The 19,307-nt window shown below is 40.3% G+C and overlaps 2 protein-coding genes across 2 annotated transcripts; one reads left to right on the top strand and one right to left on the bottom strand.

Annotated features, from left to right (window-relative positions):
* Positions 1-136: 136 nt before the first annotated feature.
* cep72 (centrosomal protein 72) lies at positions 137-4,770 on the top strand. Its single transcript, XM_083989178.1, has 14 exons — positions 137-214; positions 457-584; positions 1,020-1,212; positions 1,301-1,412; positions 1,672-1,823; positions 1,937-1,995; positions 2,093-2,135; positions 2,539-2,715; positions 2,833-3,014; positions 3,153-3,246; positions 3,339-3,517; positions 3,598-3,724; positions 3,817-3,928; positions 4,022-4,770. The coding sequence occupies exons 1-14, from the start codon at positions 139-141 to the stop codon at positions 4,080-4,082; spliced, it is 1,695 nt and encodes a 564-aa protein (XP_083845304.1). The 5' UTR covers positions 137-138; the 3' UTR covers positions 4,083-4,770.
* Positions 4,771-6,804: 2,034 nt separating this feature from the next.
* tppp (tubulin polymerization promoting protein) lies at positions 6,805-18,607 on the bottom strand (the record flags this gene model as incomplete). Its single annotated transcript, XM_083990292.1, has 5 exons — positions 18,519-18,607; positions 12,360-12,440; positions 11,396-11,731; positions 7,124-7,277; positions 6,805-7,032 (listed from the first exon to the last, which is right to left on the bottom strand). Exons 2-5 carry the CDS (start codon positions 12,371-12,373, stop codon positions 6,805-6,807), a joined length of 732 nt encoding a protein of 243 aa, XP_083846418.1. The 5' UTR covers positions 12,374-12,440; positions 18,519-18,607.
* Between the last annotated feature and the right edge of the window lie 700 nt (positions 18,608-19,307).

Raw genomic sequence — 19,307 nt, 5'->3', positions numbered from 1 at the left:
CAAGGAAACAAAAACTGAAGAATAAATGATTGTACATCCTGTCAAACAGCAGGGGGCAGTAATGCAAGCTGGCAGAGTAGCATGTGTCTAATGTTACATTTTCCGACGGTCCCTGAAGGCAACAAAAGTTCGAAAAGTATGGCGGCGGAGTGTTTGACAACAATAACGGAGCAATGGATACGGGACAGATTACAGTTACAACACCCCTGTCTCGGTAACGTTATCTCATGCTAATAATAAACGTAATTAAGGAAGAAACACTTGAAACGTTAAAAGTCCAACCATGACATTGTGGCTTTTCTTGTGTAAAATAAATGCAGTTTTTGTTGGTTGCTAAGCTAACGACAGCTAACGCAGCTGAAGCTGTTACCAGGTGCAAACCAAAGCACCAACTCATCAATGCGATGCAGTTTGAAATGTAATCTTACTTATTCATATATTGCACTTATTAAACAGCTGATGTCCGCTCACTGAGCCTCCCGGGGACTTATGAGGAGAAGATCGGATATCTGGGAAACGCACTGAGCAACTTTATCCGTCTGAAGTCTCTGGATCTCTCTTGCAATGCACTGGTCTCTGTCGATGTAAGTTTGAAACACTGAAACATAGGATAAGGTAACTCCCCTCAGACAAGCATCTTGTCTTTTCATGCAGTTTGCTTCATGCATTTGCTTCTTCAAGCATTTCATTGGAGCCCTATGATGTTACATAGTAAACTATTCAGATCCAAGACTCCATGTGTGTTCTATGTTTTTTTTTTTTTATGGAAAAGGGAAAAGATTTACATGTGTTGACCATCATTTAATATAAATTTCCTCAAATGAAAGGCGAGCATCTGGTGTGTTAGAAAACATTTGGATCTCCTTTAAAGTTTAAAATGAAAAAACCTATGAATGACAAACCAGATGACCCATTCCTTTCTTACACAACACACTTTTACACCAGCAAGCATTTTCTCAAACGTTTGTAGATGGAATAAAACAGTGACCTCTGGTTAAACTTAAATGGTTTCTTCCCAGGGGGTGCAACACCTGAAAATGCTGGAGAGGCTGATCCTGTACTATAACTGCATACCTTCCCTCGATGATGTGAAAGTACTGTACGGGCTGCTGGCTTTGAGAGAGCTGGACCTCAGACTGAACCCTCTGACCAAAAATTACCCAAACTACCGCCCTTATTTGGTCCATGCCATGCCCAACCTACGCAAACTCGGTGAGACACAGCCATTTCATCCAGATTGTGCTCATCTCAGACAAGTTTTTTTAGTACTAATATGTGTCCTCCCCCCCTTGCTCTACAGATAGTTGTCCAGTCAGAGACACTGAGCGAAAAGCTGCCATAATGCAGTTCTCCTCTGACCTACTACTTCAGAAGAAGAGCTCTAGTTTAAATCAGGCCAAAGAAGACAAAAGGTATGCTGGACGTCATATGCTTAGTTTAAATGTTTAAATTATATTTTTTAAAGGCATCAGATAAACATCACATGGAAATTGCACACACATATTTAAATATTTTGAATAGTTTACCTACTTGTCATTTCCAACCACATCACTTAGATTAATGATATTAAGAGAGTGACCTTTCTATTGAATTTTGACTGAATTGGCCACATGTGGAGATTTTGAATGGGAAAAACATTGTCATTTTATGGGTTTTGCTTGTGGTTCCCAGGAGCAGTGATCAGAGACTGGCTGTAGTTAACCGCCTAACCAAACGCTTCTCTCTCGTGACCGACCCTGATGATATCATACTGAACTTTATGACAATAAATCATGGAGACAAAAGTGAAACAGTCTCCGAGACTGATCTCGAGGAGGCAGAGGGTAAGGTGTCAATGTCCAACAACGGGTTTTCAGCTCAAAACGAAACAAACTGAATTCATGTTTTGTTTCCAAACATCTGTTAATTATTAATTTCAAACCCTGCTTTGTCTCAGACCTGGCCGAGAAAGAAGCTAAAGATTTTACAGAGCAGAGAAGCTCTACTCCAAAACAGGTTTTTTTTTCTTATCATACTGTAGATAAAACAATATCACATTTTTATTATATATCTATATACACAATGTGTATGATCTCTCTATTTTTTTTTAAAGGAAGCAGCTAAATCCATCCTCAGGTATCCCCCCACAAAATATGGTAAGATTTTAAAGTTACACTCAGCTAGAGTGAGAGATTTAAGTGTGTGTTTGTGGTTTATTAGAGGCTCAGTGATTGTGACACTACATAACATTATAGAAACAAAGCTTTAATGACTGCATAGTAGTTTTTCTCTGCTATAGTCTCTCCTGCAGCAGAAAGATCCAAATCTATGAACAGTTAATCAAAAATGATTTGATATGATGATGAGGATAGGTAATTAAAGAGTAGGCCGAGCTCAAGACAGAACTATTTTTTCAAGGAATAGTGAATAGTTGAAACCTGGCTTCTGTGTTTTATATGCAGACCATGTGTAACCACCACTGGGGGGCGACAGAACCCACTCTGTCTATCCAATGTAAATTAATATCAGTGTTTTATTGTGTTATTTATAATTTACCAGATAATACAGAGTCCAAAGTCCATCATAAAAAAGGTTCTACCTCATCAAAAGTGTTTGAAAGACCAAAGGTGTCCTTTGGCCCCTATGTGGAGAAGCACAGGTCTGTACCTGGAAAACAAAAGGACGTCCCCAAACAAACCAGACATGCAGCCAAGGGACATTTCACCCCCAATCCTGGTAGGAGCTTCATGTCTGCACTCAACGTGTCAGAAGTTACACACATCTGCTAATACCACATTTTATTTTCTTGGTAAATAAATTGTTTAATGTGTGTTTTTTCAACATAATTTTCAGATCACAGTCATCGTCATAGCGCTTCATTAATCAACATCCGGCCTCCCAGTCCATATCGTCCTGGTTTGAATTTGTCCGACCCTTCTAACCCCATCTTACATCCTCCAAGACTGACCTACTCCAGCTTCAATAAGACAGAAGGGGGCTCCAGCCTGCAGCAGCAACCAGAAAGGAAAAAAAGGGTTGGGACTTAATTAATTCCTCTTACTTAAATAAGCACTTAATTCTGAATAGCCCCACTTTCCCTGCTCATACAAATCATGTCTGTGGTTGTTTCTCTTCTGATATCAATTTCCACTATCTCTGAATTCACCTCCAAGGGTACTTACAGAAAACCCCTGGAGATGCTTCTCAATCTCGTGGATAAACACTGGACAGGAGAGAGATCGCTGCATCATAACAACAACTTCCTGTGTGAGTTGGAGTTTGGTATGGGGAATGTGCTATCTGATTACAGGACTTTGAGATAATGAATATCTTCTCATCATTTCTATATTTGGCTCTAGCTCAGGCAGTTCAGATCCTCTCTATGATGGAGAATGATATTTCCAGCCGGGAGGCTGAGGTCAGGACCTTAAGACGAGAAGCTGATGCACTGAGCTTTCAGGCGGCTGCACGAGAGGAAGAGCACAAAACTGAAGTTCGTAACCTCTCTGCTCAGCTGGAGGACACTCGCAGTGCAGTTGTGAGTGGATTCAGCAGCTTCAGGAGACACAATAGTTTTGATAAGCACACAGAGTCCTTATTGTCTTTACTCCATTTTAGGCCAAATTAAATAAGCAGCTGAGGACTGTCTTGGAGGAGAATGTCGCTCTACAGAAACAGCTCATCAAGTTAGAACGACAGTATCTCAAGTCCATGATGAAAAGTTCTCCTATTAGTCAGATTAAAGGTGAGTGTCAATGCCAGTGGGGATACATGTACTTGAATGCAATATTTTTGCTATTTTCCTTCCACTATATTTTCATATGTGCTCATCCTTAGAGGCTCAGACAGAAGTGGAGGAGCTGAGGAGAGAGATCGAGGAGCTGAGGGAGAAAGTGCAGGAGGGTGAGAAAGTCAAGGATTTATCAAACATGCTGCAGGAAAGCCACAGGTAAGAAGATGCTCACATCTGAATGTTTTCACTTCACTAACCAGCTGATGTTCCTCTGGTCGTTGATGTGATTTGAATGTGTCTGTGCTGCAGGTCTCTGGTGGCGACCAATGAGTGTTTGCTGGCAGAGCTGAAGGGAAGTGGTGAACATTAAAGAGGAATCTGAATGAGTTGAGGCACAAACATATGAAAATATCAAAGCAAGCCTGTGCTGGGTGCCATATTATCATTGGAGTCACTGCATGAGCACAGGCAGCTAAAGACTGTTTTTAATTAATTTCAACTTTATTTATATCACTGCAGGGTATGTTCATTTTTATGTGTGTGTGCATGAAGTTCACAGCCCCTTTGATTAATGTTTATTATTTCAAAAAATATGTATAGGCCGTGTTTGCTGGATGTAAACAATGACGGGGAAAGGCAATTCATTCAAGAGAGGCTGTGTATAAGTGTGTGACAGGGCTGTTATTTTAACAAATCATTTTGGAGGGGAAAATGTTCATAGGTCATAATGTATTTCCTGGATCAGTGGCAAGATTGTGTCTCTCGGTTGTTTTTTCCTTTTTCATTTTTTTTAGGTCATTTGTGTCTCCATCTGCTTTGTATGCTGCCGTGGAATGAATGCATCTAGATTCCAGCTGCACTGTGACTTTATTTATACCTCCGCCTTAGGGCTGGAGAGCTGTAGACACACACACACACACACGCTCTCATTTCACAGTCGCTAATGCACGACCTGGCAAACCAGGTTAGAATGTGGATTCTACGTAAATTGAATGCAGCTTATTTTTCTGTGACTGTTATACGTCACTGGTTGGTGCTACCGTCAGGGACTTTGACAGTGTTTGTGAAAAAGCCACAAGAAGATAAAACAATACTTTAACAGGCACCCCATAGCCTGCTCAGCAGAGGTTTTGGGGTGTTTTCTTTTTTTTTATTTTATTTTTTATTTTCAATAAAACACTACAAATCATTAACACACATTAAGAGATCTAAAGAACGAGAACAAAACACGCTGCATGCACCAGAGCACAATAGAACATTAAAAGTAAGTTATTTGAAAAAAAAAAGACAATATTGTTCCTCCACATTAAAAGGTGCACAGTATTTGGCATTAAGCACAGAAAACAGATCACACCCAAGCTACTGCAGCAGACAAAAACTGACACACTGATAGTTGCTAGTTTTGCACTGGATGCGAGATTCCTAATCGGCTGAGGCTACGGGTAGTGTGTGTGTTTGTGTGTGTGTGACAAATGCAGTAAAACACTGTCACTAATGTTGAAAAAATATTGTTCTATAAAAGTATATTACTTGCAATTTTCCGTTTATCTCATGTAGGATGCAGTATGTCAAGATAAAACAGTAAAACCCTGCTTTTGTTTAGTTGACTTTGTGCCTTGGATGACAGTACCACACAAACAGGTACTCTAAATCTTTATCAATAGACAAGTATAGTAGTATTATAGGGTAGCTGACTTAGTTTGTACATGTACACGTTGATACATATTGATTTCAAGCAACACAAGATTTTATCATGATGCGACAGTATCATCACTTAATATATTTTTAGCAAGAAAATAATTAAGTCAGTCCAGTAGTCTGTCCTCACAGCAGGCACAGCAGTTCAGATAAGATATGACAAACTCCTACCTATATGCTTCTGAATCAAATGCAATATACACAACATGCACAAAGTACAGCAATATAGGAGAAACAAAAACACAGGAAACCAGTGTCATAAATTAAGCCATGTGGCCATAATGTTTTAGAATATACACAATCTTACCACAATATATTAGAACTACTGTATAGAAATCTGATGAGGAAGTAACAATATAAGTAAAATGTTAAAAATACAATCTTCTACAACTGAGCTCATCTACTGTGGTTGGAGCTTCCTTTAACTAAATTCACCAATTCAATATTCAGAAAGAAATGTTGGCAAAATGGTTTGTGAAACAGTGTAAGATAGAATAGAAAACTTCTATTAAATTAATATTTTAAATATCATAAGCAGACCATTTTAAATTACTTGAATGGTGTGACTTTTGTTTTCTATATTTTTCATATTCACAAAAGCAAGCAAATATGGAAGAGGTCAAAAATGTTCAATCTGACAACAAAAGAAAAAAAAGACACAAAGAAAAGAAAAATTACATCAAGTTGACAAAACTCGTAGTAGACGTATAGTATCTTTCTTGGTTTGAGCTGAAGGCAAATTATGCAGATGACAGTGTGAGCTTTTGAAAATCCAAAATCAACAGCAGATAATTATAAAGACTTAACAATGGCTGACAATGAAGATGGCAGACAGACCATTAACGCAAAATGGAAATAACAGCTGTTTTTCAAAAGAAATGAACACTGATAATATCTATGTCAGAAATGTGTGCCAATTATCACTGAAATGCTGCAAAAACAAATTAAAAATGCATTTCATCAGCTAAATATGGGGGTAGGAAAGTTTCCATTGAAAAGTGCAACATTGTCAACTCTTCGAACCGTTGTCCCACTTTTGTTTTTCTTGGCATGTTGTTGTTCATTGTGCTTAATAAATATCATAAGGCCCTACCATAACAACAAAGCTGCAATATTGATAGCATAACAGTTTCTCTCATTTGTTCTCTTCAGTGTTTGGCAGTAATTTGCTATCAGACAGGAATGTACCAGCTGGTGATGACTTTGTAAAAATAGATGTAAACAGTTTTCCAGTTCTCACACTTGACAAAGAGAGGAACTCAAAAACATCTCTCTCTCATGCACACACACACAAAATAGATGGTTGGGAAAATACAATGCAATCCTATTCTTTTGTGCTTTCATTGAGTACTCTTTTTTTTAATAGAAAATTATCCTCGTAGTTGATCAAATGTTTATTTGCTCATGTCGCCCTCACATGGTTTGGCCCCAGGGGATTTAGTGACTTTCTTTTCGTATGACCCTTGATGTTTGTATCCCGAGACGTATCCGGAAGTGTCAACTATGTCTACTCGTCCCGCCTTACCCTTCCCGCGACCGGTGCCGTCGAAGCGCTCCTTGTGTGATCCTGTAAACTTGGTGGGGTCTGTAAGGCGGCTCACTGTCGGGGAAGCCACGGCTCTCTGTGAGGATGTTTGCAAAACATTTCAGTTTAATCCATGATGGTTGGTAAGATGGACATGACATCAGCATTATTCACGTCTCGTGTCTTACCGTGACTCCTGCAATTATAGGACCCTTCCCTTCGATCAGCTTGAAGACCTCGGCCTCGGCTTCCTCTCCAGTCTTCTCTTTATATTTCTTCCTGGCCAACTCTCCCAGTGCAGCCTTGAACTCGTCATATGTGATGGTGCGACTGGATTTCTTCCTGAAATGTGGGTGGAAAAGAAGGTTAAATGTTAAATGTTTTAGTATAGCACACACAAAACCCAAAAACACATCTCCACAGCTGAGGCCCCGGGGACAAAAAATAATGTATTTAGGTGTGCTTTATCAGCAGGTCTTTTCTACAGCCTCTCAGCACAGTTTGAAAGCATAAAACAATTGCAGGCAGTAGTGTACACACAGCCATGTGTGATCACTTCAGCATGGCAGATGTAAGACAGCATGGAGATGGTATCCTGCTGAGGTAAACAATGTGAAAACTTTTACTGTTTGGGTCTCGTCTCCCAGTGTGTCTCGGTACTAAGCTGTCGTCCGAGCAACTCCACAGACTTGGATACACAGCTGTGGGCTGTATATACGTGACTGTCTCCTCATATTATGGATCATATTGTGTTCAGCAGCTGTATAGTTCAGCTGCAGAGCTCAGGGCCCCAGAGTCCCAACGTGCTTAATTTCAGGCACATTTAGACCTGCTCAGTCCAGCCAAGTGCCTGCTGTGAATGTGAAGTGCTGCGTTCTCATTTGTAAGTTCAAGTTGTTGTAACCACTGATAACACCATGCCATGGATCATCATCATCTTCAATCATTCCCCTTCTGATTGTGCTCTAGTTGTCTATCTGCCCATCTGTTTCACTTCAACTTAAAAGTGCATAGTAACACAAACACAAACAGTCATTGCCGTGGTGATAAATCACCTAAACAACACCCTATAAACCTTGGAGTCTCCCCGGGCAACCTGCTGTCATAGCAACAAGCTACAGTAAACAGGCACGTTTAGGTTTATTATTAATTTGACTCATCCAGTGACCGCTTTTGTTTGGGCGATCCATCAGTGCTGAACATATGAGAGCTCCATTCCTCTGCGCCTGTTCCATGCTGTCTATTGTCAGAGGGGAAACTGGACTTCCAGCTGCTGCCTGTCCAAGGCAGATAGCTGTGAATCCTCTACAAATCTGTCCACCCTGAGCTATTAAATTCCCCAAAGTAGACAAATGGTTAACCTGCGTAATGTTCCTGTGTAAACAGTGAATCTGAGGCTGCGAAGAGGTTAAAAAGGACAAAGGTCAGAGGGCGAGTGGAACATTATCTTAGTGTGGATTACTGCAGTAGCCGACCCACTGTTTATTTACATAGTCAAACCATCTGAAGTGCATGAGCCATATGGATCTGACACAGTAGTTGAATAGATTTGTTTCATGCAAAAATGCACCTATATCGCCTACAATCATCATGTTCAGTGATGAGGAAACTCAACCAAAGCCTAGAAAAATGAAGCCACCATAAGATCATGCTCATAATTAATTAGCCCACGCCAGATTTCTACTTCGACCATACTTTATATTTAGCTGTGGTGTTCTGGCTCTGAGCAGGCAGCACAGCAGAGACTTGCTGTGGTGCAGCAGACCTCCATACCCACAGTAAATAAGGGTTAATTCAGCCATGCTGTCATTAGCCAGTGCTCATTAAGATGTTTAATTTTTCGTGTGCAAGCAAAGAGGTTTGACACTGATTAAAGGGAAAGAGGAGATCTGCATCTCTGGCATGGCAGCGCTCCCTGGTTCAGTCATGCCTGGAGTCACAAACTACATGAAAACGAGCCCTTCCCCCACCTTCTAGCCTACCTCCGTTTTATCCTGTGGCTGCCTCCGAAGTGTACACACACCACAGACTCATATTATCCTGTACCATCCTCCTCTGTGTGGCTGGTTCACAATGCATGCTGGTCTATCTGGGACCCTGATTAGAGCTTGCTGGCTTAGACGACAAAGCCGACAAACTATGCTGGCAAACACACATTCAAGGACCTAATGTGTGCACAACACTGCACAGATCCACCACTGAAAGCATATGTGAAAAGACAGGGAGCATAAATCTTTCACTTAAATGTCTAAATATAAAAAATATAAAAAGTAAATATTGCACACCAATAGTGCAGGATGTAAACAAGCTTAAATCACACAGCTCACTTCTCTTTTCTTGCCAAGAAAAAATGTTCAGTGCAGTAAACATGAACACCCATTGCCATGCCAACTTAGAGGGTGTTGATGTGGGTGACTCAAAAGTCCAAAAAGGCGAGGATTCTGCTTTGGCTATGTACAAATGTAAATAAAGTTTTCCATTTAGCTGTAAGAAGTGATGTCTGAAATAATGATGCCATGTTTGGATGCTTATCCAGAAACACTAGAAAACCTCTATATCCTCTGAGGCAGTGGTTCCCAACCTTTTTTGACTCATGACCCCATTTTGACATCACAAATTTCTGGCGACCCCGCGATCACGGCCGTCAATCAAGATGCACAAGCTCAGATATTTTTATATTCTGCATTTTATTTGAACTCGATTTATATTCAAGAAAGTTGCAGTATCAAATATAGTATAGTATATAATATAGTATATTGTGTTTGGTGTTTTTAATCATAATTTTAAAGGGAATAAGGATTAGTTAAAAAAAAAATTATTAATTAGGCCTACTACATTTCAGGCAACCCCATGGGGTCCTGACTCAACACTGCTCTAAGGGCACTGTCTTGGCTAAGTTTCTTATTTTCATGGAGTGGGAATGTCCACAAAAAAGTATACCAATCATGACAGGACTACCTCTGTAGACAACTAGCTATTGCTCATTTTTTGCTTTATTATAAACATGCATGAATAAACCTGGCCAAATACTGTATGTGAGGCTTTAACTGAGAACTGAATCCTGCCGCTGCGTGTTGTGTCCCTTGTAACCTGCTTTAGGAGATGAATCACCTATTCATGTTTATTCTTGCTATGCAAGATATGACAAATGAAAATACAATGTCATTTTAGTTAATCCAACGGCATTTGTTGCAGCAGAAGTCAGTAAGTAGTTAATCCTAGTTTTTTACTGAGCTCTTTGAAATATTGTATCTTTCCTAAACACAGGAAAAGAACAAACGTCTCAAGCTGAAAATATCAGTAAAAGTCATTTCTGGAATCTCTTGTATGTTAAGTGTGTACACAAAATGACTGAGATTGAACTTTGGTTACATATCAGCAGAAGATGGAAAATCCACTAAATCAGTGTGAGATTCTCAAGCAACCTCTCCTGAAGCAGGACATGACGATGAGTGGCTTCCAGCCATTTTCCTCTATTCTGGTGCTGTCTAGCAGAATCATTTTTTATTCACACTATTCAAACAGGCTAAAAAAAAAAAAAAAAAACTTCAAAGCTGTTTCGTGTATGAATGAAGATCTCTGAACTATCCATGCGCAAACCTGCATTGTAAAAGCCCTGTCCTCTCTTACATCATCTTTATTATGTGGCACTGAAGAGGGGAACAGTATGAACCACACTCCATGTGAGCGATACTATAACAATGCTAATATTTAATTTGGTGTGGAAGATATCTACCCTCAGCTGTCAATGTGTTATCAGCACATAAAGGTTGTGCAGACACTCAGTAGGCCTATGCTTGGTAAAAAATAAATACAGCTGTACAGATGAAAGGTTTCCTCCTTTGGTGAAATGATATTGAGGTCATGGCTTATTATTAGACTCTCCTTCACTTAAATCAAGCAGTTATGGATGAATCATTGTGGCCTGAGGAGAAACAAGTTGAGTCGCACTGGCCTCTTGCTCTGGCTGCTGTTTCCAGTGAACAATATCAAGCTAGCACCGCTAACTTAATTAAAGAAATAATGGCAATATTGCCCAAGAAACATGATAGGCTACTGAATTGCAAGAAAATGCTACTTTGGTTTTCATTGGTCCTTCCCTCTGACAGTTTTTTTCAGTGATTTACCTCTACAGATGCTAATGACTCAATGAACAACTGTTTTCCTTCATACCCACAATGCATCTCTGAGACATTTTTTTGTTTGCTACAATAATGCTCAACGTTGGTGACCTTTTGAGCTTTGCTGATCTCAGTGATTACCTTAGTCATCTCTGCCACTACAACACAACTGGAACATAATATGGTAAAAGGTCACAGTCTTGTCGTGGCACGCCGCTTGCTAGATCATAGCTGGGAGCTCATGATGACAGATTAACGAAAGGTAAAAACCCCAGACAGGCTGAAATTGTTTCACAATATTAAGTCTGTAGAAAACAACACAGCTGATGCCTTCCTTACTTGACTTTGCTGAAGACGATGTCCACATCAGTGAGGGTGATGTTCTTGCCATCGATCACACCGCAGTCCTTGCAGAGTTTGGACCAGTTCTTGCCGTGCAGGTCCTTGCCAGTAGCACGAGTGTCACCGTGGATGGCGAAGCGCTTAAATGACTCTTCCAAAGCGGTCACCTCCACTGGTGTGGACGAACCCACACCTCCTTCACTGGTCCCATTAGACTCAGACGAAAGCCTTTTGGATGCTCGGTCTTTAGACTGTTCGCTGTGTGGCCGCAGAGGGGCCGAGCCGACGTTGGGATGCTTGGCCGTCTGGACTTTAAAGTCATTTACGTTGTCTCTGAGAGGGAAACAGTTACAACATCATCTGAACTTTTATCAAAGTAATATAATTGAAAATGTAATACATGCACGACACCTACTCCTTTAAACCATATGTCTAAATATTCACAGTTCAACATGCCTGTAAAATATCTCTTCAGTCACTGTGTCATAATGACCACTGGCTGCCTGTGAGATTTACAGGAAAATCAACAGATTCAAAACAAAAACGTTTAATCACTGTCTGCACACCAGGAAGGAAGAGGGTTTTTTATCGGAAATGTATCAGATCTCACATTGTTTTGCAAGACTTGCAGTAGACAAACACTTCTACAGAAATCCATCAGTCCATCATGCCTTAAGGTCAAGACACAGCTTGTTAATTCATCTCTAGCTGCACTTTTTTGTACGCCTATGTCTGTGATACAGGCAAGATTAGACTCTCCAGAGGTGTGTTTCTGTGCTCATATTGCCTGTGAATGGGCAGATGTGTTATGTGTTCTGGCACAGCGGTGAAGGATATAAATAGATCTCTGTGGAATTCAAAGGCATACAAATCAAGAACCAAGAGAGCAGATGAGTATTTGACCTAACGCACAAAATGCAAGGTGAAGGCTCTCGTGTTGTAGATGACTTTGAAAACTTACTTCTGGTCTGCCATGCTTGTGCAGGAATGTGGTTCCCTCTGCGCAGTGCTTGGGTTAGCCGACTTTTGATTTCTCTTTGTGCTGTGGGACAAGATGAGAGCACAGGTGAATAAGTTAGAGGAGGAGTCAGTTCACATGTGAGTGTGAAGAAGGAGCGAGACAGAGGAGAGAATAAATCAAGGCAATTAAAAAGCATCAGTAATAAAAAAGTACAATATGCTACTTGTGTTCTTCACTCTTTAATCATGCTCCAATATAAACCCCATTAATAATGAGACGATGTCTAATCCAGTCTGGCACACACAAACAGACAGTGATGCATTCAAGGTAACCTGTCAAAATCGTGAATAACAGCCACAACTCTAAAAGGAACAAGATTAAAGTCACCTCAGTCATCATTAACTCAAAATTACCCCCCAGATAGCATCTGTATTAAAGTTACTCTTTGTTGTTATCATTGTGTTCGCTGTGCAACAATCTGCTTGTTCTGAAGTTGTTGTCTGGTGTGAGGCACTTTGTAACATTGGATTAGAAAAGTGCTCTATAAATAAAGATTATTACAATCGTATTATTTTTGCTTTGGATGATTTCATTCACTCAGTGGGGAGGGATTCCTCTCTAAACACATCACGATCCAGATTTGCATCTGTGCGTGCAGAGCAACAGGATAACACCTTCTCCACCCAGCCTCACACTTGAATCATATCTGAAGGAGTTAGTTTAGTCAATGTTCATTTGGGTAGAAGCAGAAAAGTCAAATTACTATCACACAAAATAGCAAGAAAAGCCCATTTAATTTCCCCTTTTAAGATAATGCAGCCCTGGGTATATATTTGTAAAAAGTGATGGTTCTCTGCTCACCTTTCAGCTGTTCCCATACTCAGCTCAGCACTGTTAAAGGACGTGCGTTGCCATGGCAAAGTACACCCCAATAAAGTCTCTAAAACTATTTGCCAGTCGTTATATTCGCTGCTGTTAAAACAGATACAAAGAAGATGCAAAGCAGAGAGACATGCCGGGTCCCATGGTGAACTATATCATCTGCTCCAGCTAGCAAAGTTTCAAGCCAGTCCCCCAAGTCAGCAATAAAGTTCTTTCACTCACCCCCAGTGGCACCATGTAAAGTGAAGGGTTTTGTTTCCACGGCCCTGTGGCCAGCAACCACAATTGAGACCTTCCCAAGTACAGTCGCCACTTAAGTGGGAACAAAAGTCCCACTCCCAAGATTGACACTGCATATAGCCATTATAATCGGTGTGTCAATTCTTGGGACAAAAAAAGGGGAGATTATTAATCTGTATGAATAATGGCATTCAGAGCTACACACACTGGGAACCCATTGTCCATTGCTCGTGGCTTCTCTGTCTGACCCATGCCCATGTCTTCACACATACACGCATGGTGACATCGCAGAGTGCCACTATTGATGGCAGGGGTTTCTGCAGTCATATGTCATCGAGGACCCGGGCCAAGACAATTGAGATGGAGAGTAGCTGAGGTTGCTGAGGCTGCATCTATCATCAGTGAAATCCATAAAGTGTGTTTATGTGCTGGGGGGGGGGGGGGGGGGGGGGGGGTAACCTAAATCTATCTAGCCCACTCTCATTTTTCATAGTAGTTAACATTCTTTAAAGTGGTCTTCATACACAAGGAAGCCATTGCAATGAGGTCATACAGGAGATATGTCAAAGAGATCAATTTGCAGGTCTACAATTTCAGATCAATTTGCCAAATAAACACAATTATAAGATGAATAATATTATAGTGACACTTAAAGTCTCAGGATCAATATTTATAACTGTGTCTTTTTTCAGTGTCTGTGTGTTTACATTTGCAGTATTATACTATAGGTAGGCTGTGATTGATTACTTGTTATAAATGTTAGTTTAATTTTCCCTGGTTCACTGCTCTGGTTTAAATGTATTGACATTTTAATCAGTAACTTGTGATTTGAGGGATTTCAATAAATAAACAGTTATAAAATACTTATTTCATTTCATTCAGTAGTATTTATGTGATGAATTTGATCAACAATTGACTCAAATCAATCTGTGATTGGATTTTTTTGCATTGAGTTGTAGTTTTATTCTATTATATCACTGCCAATTTCCAGACGACATGGAAATACAAATATTTTAACAGGTTATATAATAATATTTATATGGTTAGATCATCATACAGCTTTGTTTATTTTTTTAATTAAGTGTTTCATCAAGTGTAATGATTTACTTGTTTAAAGATGCAGTTATTGTGTGTTATCACAGCACTGATACATTCAAACCTGCTGTGTGTGTTTTTTTGTGATGAATGTGTTGACGTTGCTGTGTACGGTAGCTTCCTGTGATGCCCACACTGAGGTTCCTTCGTATTTTAAACATCCTTTCAGTAGACTAACTAGGCGCCACGTGTTTTTCTTTGTCTGTCAGTGACAGCAGTAAAATCTATGTAAAACAAAGAGGCCTTTTCACTCTCCTCCAATTTATAGTCAGTAGTTTCAAGTCCTCAGTACAACAAGCCTCCTCAAACACATTATGTTCAATACATAAAAGAGAGGTCATTAACACCGTGCTGAATGCAGTGGCCTGTAGAAGACATACTGAGATTAAAGGAAATAACAGACTGTTTTATGACCATTATAGTACGGAAAGAACACAATTTGGCCACATATTTGTGTGAGTATACATACTGAAATAATAGCCGAAACATTGTAAAATGTACAATGATACATGTAATTCAAAACTATATATATATATCTTGATCCCAACAATAATAAGACAAATTCAACAATCATTTTAGAACATTTTTGTGTTGTGTGTTTTTTCTGCCCCAGTTTTTCTGCCACATACACACAAGAAGCCATTTGGTTAAGGGCAGATCTCCAGAGACAAATCTGTGACTGGATGACAGCATGCTTACACACACTCGCCTTCTGGCAATACACTGTACAGATGAGTGCTTTAACTATAAATTGACCCATTTTGAACTGGATCTATTCATAGCAACAATACGCTGCCACGGCTGGAACGTTCCATTCATTCTCAAGGGAGGGGATCAGAGAGTGGACAACCTGCACCCCCGAAACACCCCCAAAACATTTTGTGTTTGACTACCGTTTTGGCAGATGGCGTTCAACATTTAAGTCACAAAGTGATGACACTGTTGCCAGAGTGACGTGATGCGAGAGTGGTGAGAGGAGAGAGAGAGAGAGAGAGAGAGAGAGAGAGAGAGAGAGAGAGAGAGAGAGAGAGAGAGAGAGAGAGAGAGAGAGAGAGAGAGAGAGAGAGAGAGAGAGAGAGAGAGAGAGACAAACAGTGGCCTAACTCCTCCATCATGCCATCACGTTGAGTGGTCATGCAAAGATCCCAGCTTGTGATCTAGATCAGCGTCGTTGCCAGGCAGCTGTTCCGAAATATGACTGTGTCAGTCAATCATAAACATAACGCAGAGAGCATCACCCCCCCCACACACACACACATGCACACACAGTCTGTTCAGGACAGATCTACATCAAATATAGTGCATCGTGTCTGCCGGCTTACTGCCAGGCTGCACACTGTACACTAATTTATGGAGCAAGCACCACTGAGCAATGTAGATCAGATGCAATATTCAAAATTCCCATTTAAAAGAACAAACATTCAACCTCCCATTTGCATATTTAACTGTCATTTACTGACAAAGACTGATATTAAATAGTTGTTGGGGAAAAAAATGGTACAGCATAGTAACGCAATATTGTATCAATTCATGTTGCCATGTATCAATCTTTCATCATCAAAGAAATTGCAGAAACAAATTGAAGTTTGTAGAACTGGAATACTAGAGTATTTTTTTTTTTACAACTGTGTTGGTCAGTCTATTTTCAGGTCATAATTTTCAGTTGCAAAATGATGGTAAATCCCAATGAATCACAATGTTATAGCATAGGATATCACAACATGTTTAAATCACAATCATAATGAGTTGTGACTTATCCATGCGCCATGCCTCTCTTTGCATTTCCACTGTAGACTATCTAATGAAGGCAGAATGCCAAAGTATATTTACTGTACATATGAATTGTAAATACTCTCTATTGTGCCAAGGGTGTGTTACTCCTAACACATTCCCAAAACAAATGTCCCGTTTACTTACGTATGAGTAATGTTTGCTCGAAACTACAATACTCATTTTTGAAATGAAACTAAGATCAAACTCTAGAATCTTTTGTAGGAATCGATGGGCTTTGAGGGCCACAGGCCGAGGAAAGTTAAAGAAGATGGACAGATACACATAGTATTAGTTTTAGCCTTCTCATAACAATAACAGAAATACAGAATGATACCAGCTGTGACCTTTAACGTGGACTCAGCACTGTACCACCTGACACACGAACACTAAAAACAACCTCTTAAACATTTCCCAGTTTGGCCACTGTCCTCCACCCTAACTCTCTCCCCAAAGATACAGGGAGAGAGAGGGCATGACATCAGTATGCTGAGGTCACCAGCACGCCATCTCCGTCAGTCCTCGCCTCCCTAAACTCTTTAAACTGCTCTGTGAGTCAAAGATCTTGGCAAGCACTGTGCTGTAGAAAAACAAGATGTTCGAAACAAGGTACAGCAGTTATTGTTGGCAGCAGCAGCAACAAGCCAAATAGAGGTATAAGGCAGTGTAAAGGAAGCGCAGGGGTCCTCATGCAACCCCACATTTGAGAGCCACACACATGATGCCAAGATGGAGCAGAAATGTCCCTGACGTGGCTCAGATGGAGAGAGGGCCTGTTGAGCCAACAACAAATTAGCTTCGAGTGGAGCCCAGTTTTTTTTTTTTTTTTTTCGAGGGCAGACAGTGTTGTATAATGTCTCACTTAATTAATAAATGATAGAACTCAGTCTTTGTAATGGAAACACCACTTAATGTCTCAACACTTAAATGAGAAAAATGAAACACGTAGTTGCAGTTATATCCAAATCTTAAGGTCAACATAAGGAAATGATTCTCCTCCTCAGCTTTGAGTTTTAAAGAAAAAGCCATCAGACTACAACACTTCAAATTGCCTCAAAAGCAATTTAGTTTTATTTTGTAAACCTGACCTGAATTTGAGTCATCATCACAAACAAAATGCGATAATTTACACTCTCGAGGTTAATTGTTGATGACAGGACCCAAAGGCTCTTGGACCAGTAGAACAGTGAAATCTGGGACAAACACTTCTTGTCATGCATATCTAATTCAACCTGGGGAGGATGCTGCTACAGAGCCTTGCTGAGAGGAAATAAACATATTGCCTCCCTTATGGTGGAGGTACAGTGTCTCTTTGTAGCACTTCACACATCATAATGCTTTACCTCTGTCACAACCGAATCCAAAGTATTTTTTTTAGCAGCAGCTTGTTTACTTGCAATTAACCAATCAGATTGCATCATGTTTATTTATATCTGTCCAGTACATGTTGTACTCATAAGCTGCATATGCCTCATTTGTCTCTTTTTTGTTTTGTAAAACTCATCATATCTTAATTAATGAGTAGCTGTCAGAGCATCGGTAAACTAATAAAGGTCACACTTTTTTTTTCATGCATAATTATGTAACTGCCTCCATGTAACCCAACAGCTTTGGCACAAGGGCTGCAGCCACAGGCCAAATGCATTGTCAATCATTCCCCCTGACCAATAGGTGCTTAATGGAGCACCGTTCTCTCTGGCTCTCCTCGAGTCCGCATTTAAAAGGTAAACAAGAGGGAAAGCTCAAGTTAATGTAGGAAGGCAGCTCCCTGATCAACTGCCACTGAGCGTATTTCTTGAACGCAACGTGTTACATAAACTTGCAAACGCTCCACAGACTTCACACAGAGTCCACGTGATCAGTTTGTTATTGTCAGCTCCTGGTGCATGTCTGCCAATGCAGGACATGGCACTAGGTAAAAAACCCTCTCGATTCTACTCATTGACAACGCATGCAGCAAATGCCTTAAAACAGCATCTCATAATGCAGAAATCCGTAAGGAAGCAAGCACAGACACAAAAACTGAACCATACCTTTGGGAAATCATCTGAATGTAGGCTATATCTGACATCAAGTCATCAAAATCTTATTTCTTGGCACAGTGTGGATCTACTATGAGACAAACTCCTACTAATAAAAAAAAAAATCAAGCCAAATTCTGTTTTTAATCACCTGGTGACGAAATCCTCCACCTCCTTGCAAATCTCACAAAACCATAATTGCGCGTCGCGCTGCCTTCAAGTCTCCTTCCTCGACGCTTCTGCCTGGGCTCAACTCTGCCCGATGGCTCAGTCTCTATGAGATGCTGAAGAGAAACCAGGCCGCTGATTGGCTGCCGCCGAGCTGTTTTCCTCTTGCCTCGTCGTTGAATGCTGTGAGATGGTGTCTCGGTGATCAGTGGAGCGCTGGTAAACAAGCGAAGAGAGCTCGGAGCATCTTGTTGGTACCGTGAGAAGCGGAGGTGGAGGATGTAAACAAAGGACGTGGTTGGTTTCTATATGATCAGCGCAGCTTCATTACAAATAGATAACCAGTGTGGGTCCCTGTGTGACTGTGAGTCATATAGTTTGGTTGGAAATGCATCAGTGAGTCCAATAAAATCTAAATACCAACAAACCTGGTCGTGGTTGTCTTTAAGTTGTTTGTGTGTTGGACTGTTATTGTGGCAATGCTTTATATGACAAGATCATAACAAATAAGAAACATCATCTCAAAAGGGATGAATATCTATATTTCAGTCCTCTGACTCAGACTCCTCTGGTGTCCAGTGCAGTAATGTGTTACACAACCAGTGGTAGCCTAATGCCTGGACATGGATGGACATTATGTAACCCCAGAGCCTTGTTCATGGTGCAAATGATATAGTAGTAGCAGGGCTAATAGATATATAATTCAAAGATTTAAAACTTGCATGCCTATGAGGAAAAGAAAGAGCTGAGAATAGTGGCAGCATTCATCATG

Source organism: Trachurus trachurus (assembly GCF_905171665.1).
Source record: "Trachurus trachurus genome assembly, chromosome: 16".
Lineage (NCBI taxonomy): Eukaryota > Metazoa > Chordata > Actinopteri > Carangiformes > Carangidae > Trachurus > Trachurus trachurus.
The sequence above is the reverse complement of the archived record's forward strand: the minus strand, read 5'-3'. Positions and strand labels throughout refer to the sequence as shown.

Excerpts from the sequence above, each read along its gene's own strand:
- cep72 (XM_083989178.1), top strand. The coding sequence starts at position 139 with ATGGCGGCGGAGTGTTTGACAACAATAACGGAGCAATGGATACGGGAC. Across the intron at positions 3,247-3,338 it reads TCATAACAACAACTTCCTGT|CTCAGGCAGTTCAGATCCTC; the intron begins GTGAGTTGGAGT and ends ATTTGGCTCTAG. Across the intron at positions 3,518-3,597 it reads AGGACACTCGCAGTGCAGTT|GCCAAATTAAATAAGCAGCT; the intron begins GTGAGTGGATTC and ends ACTCCATTTTAG.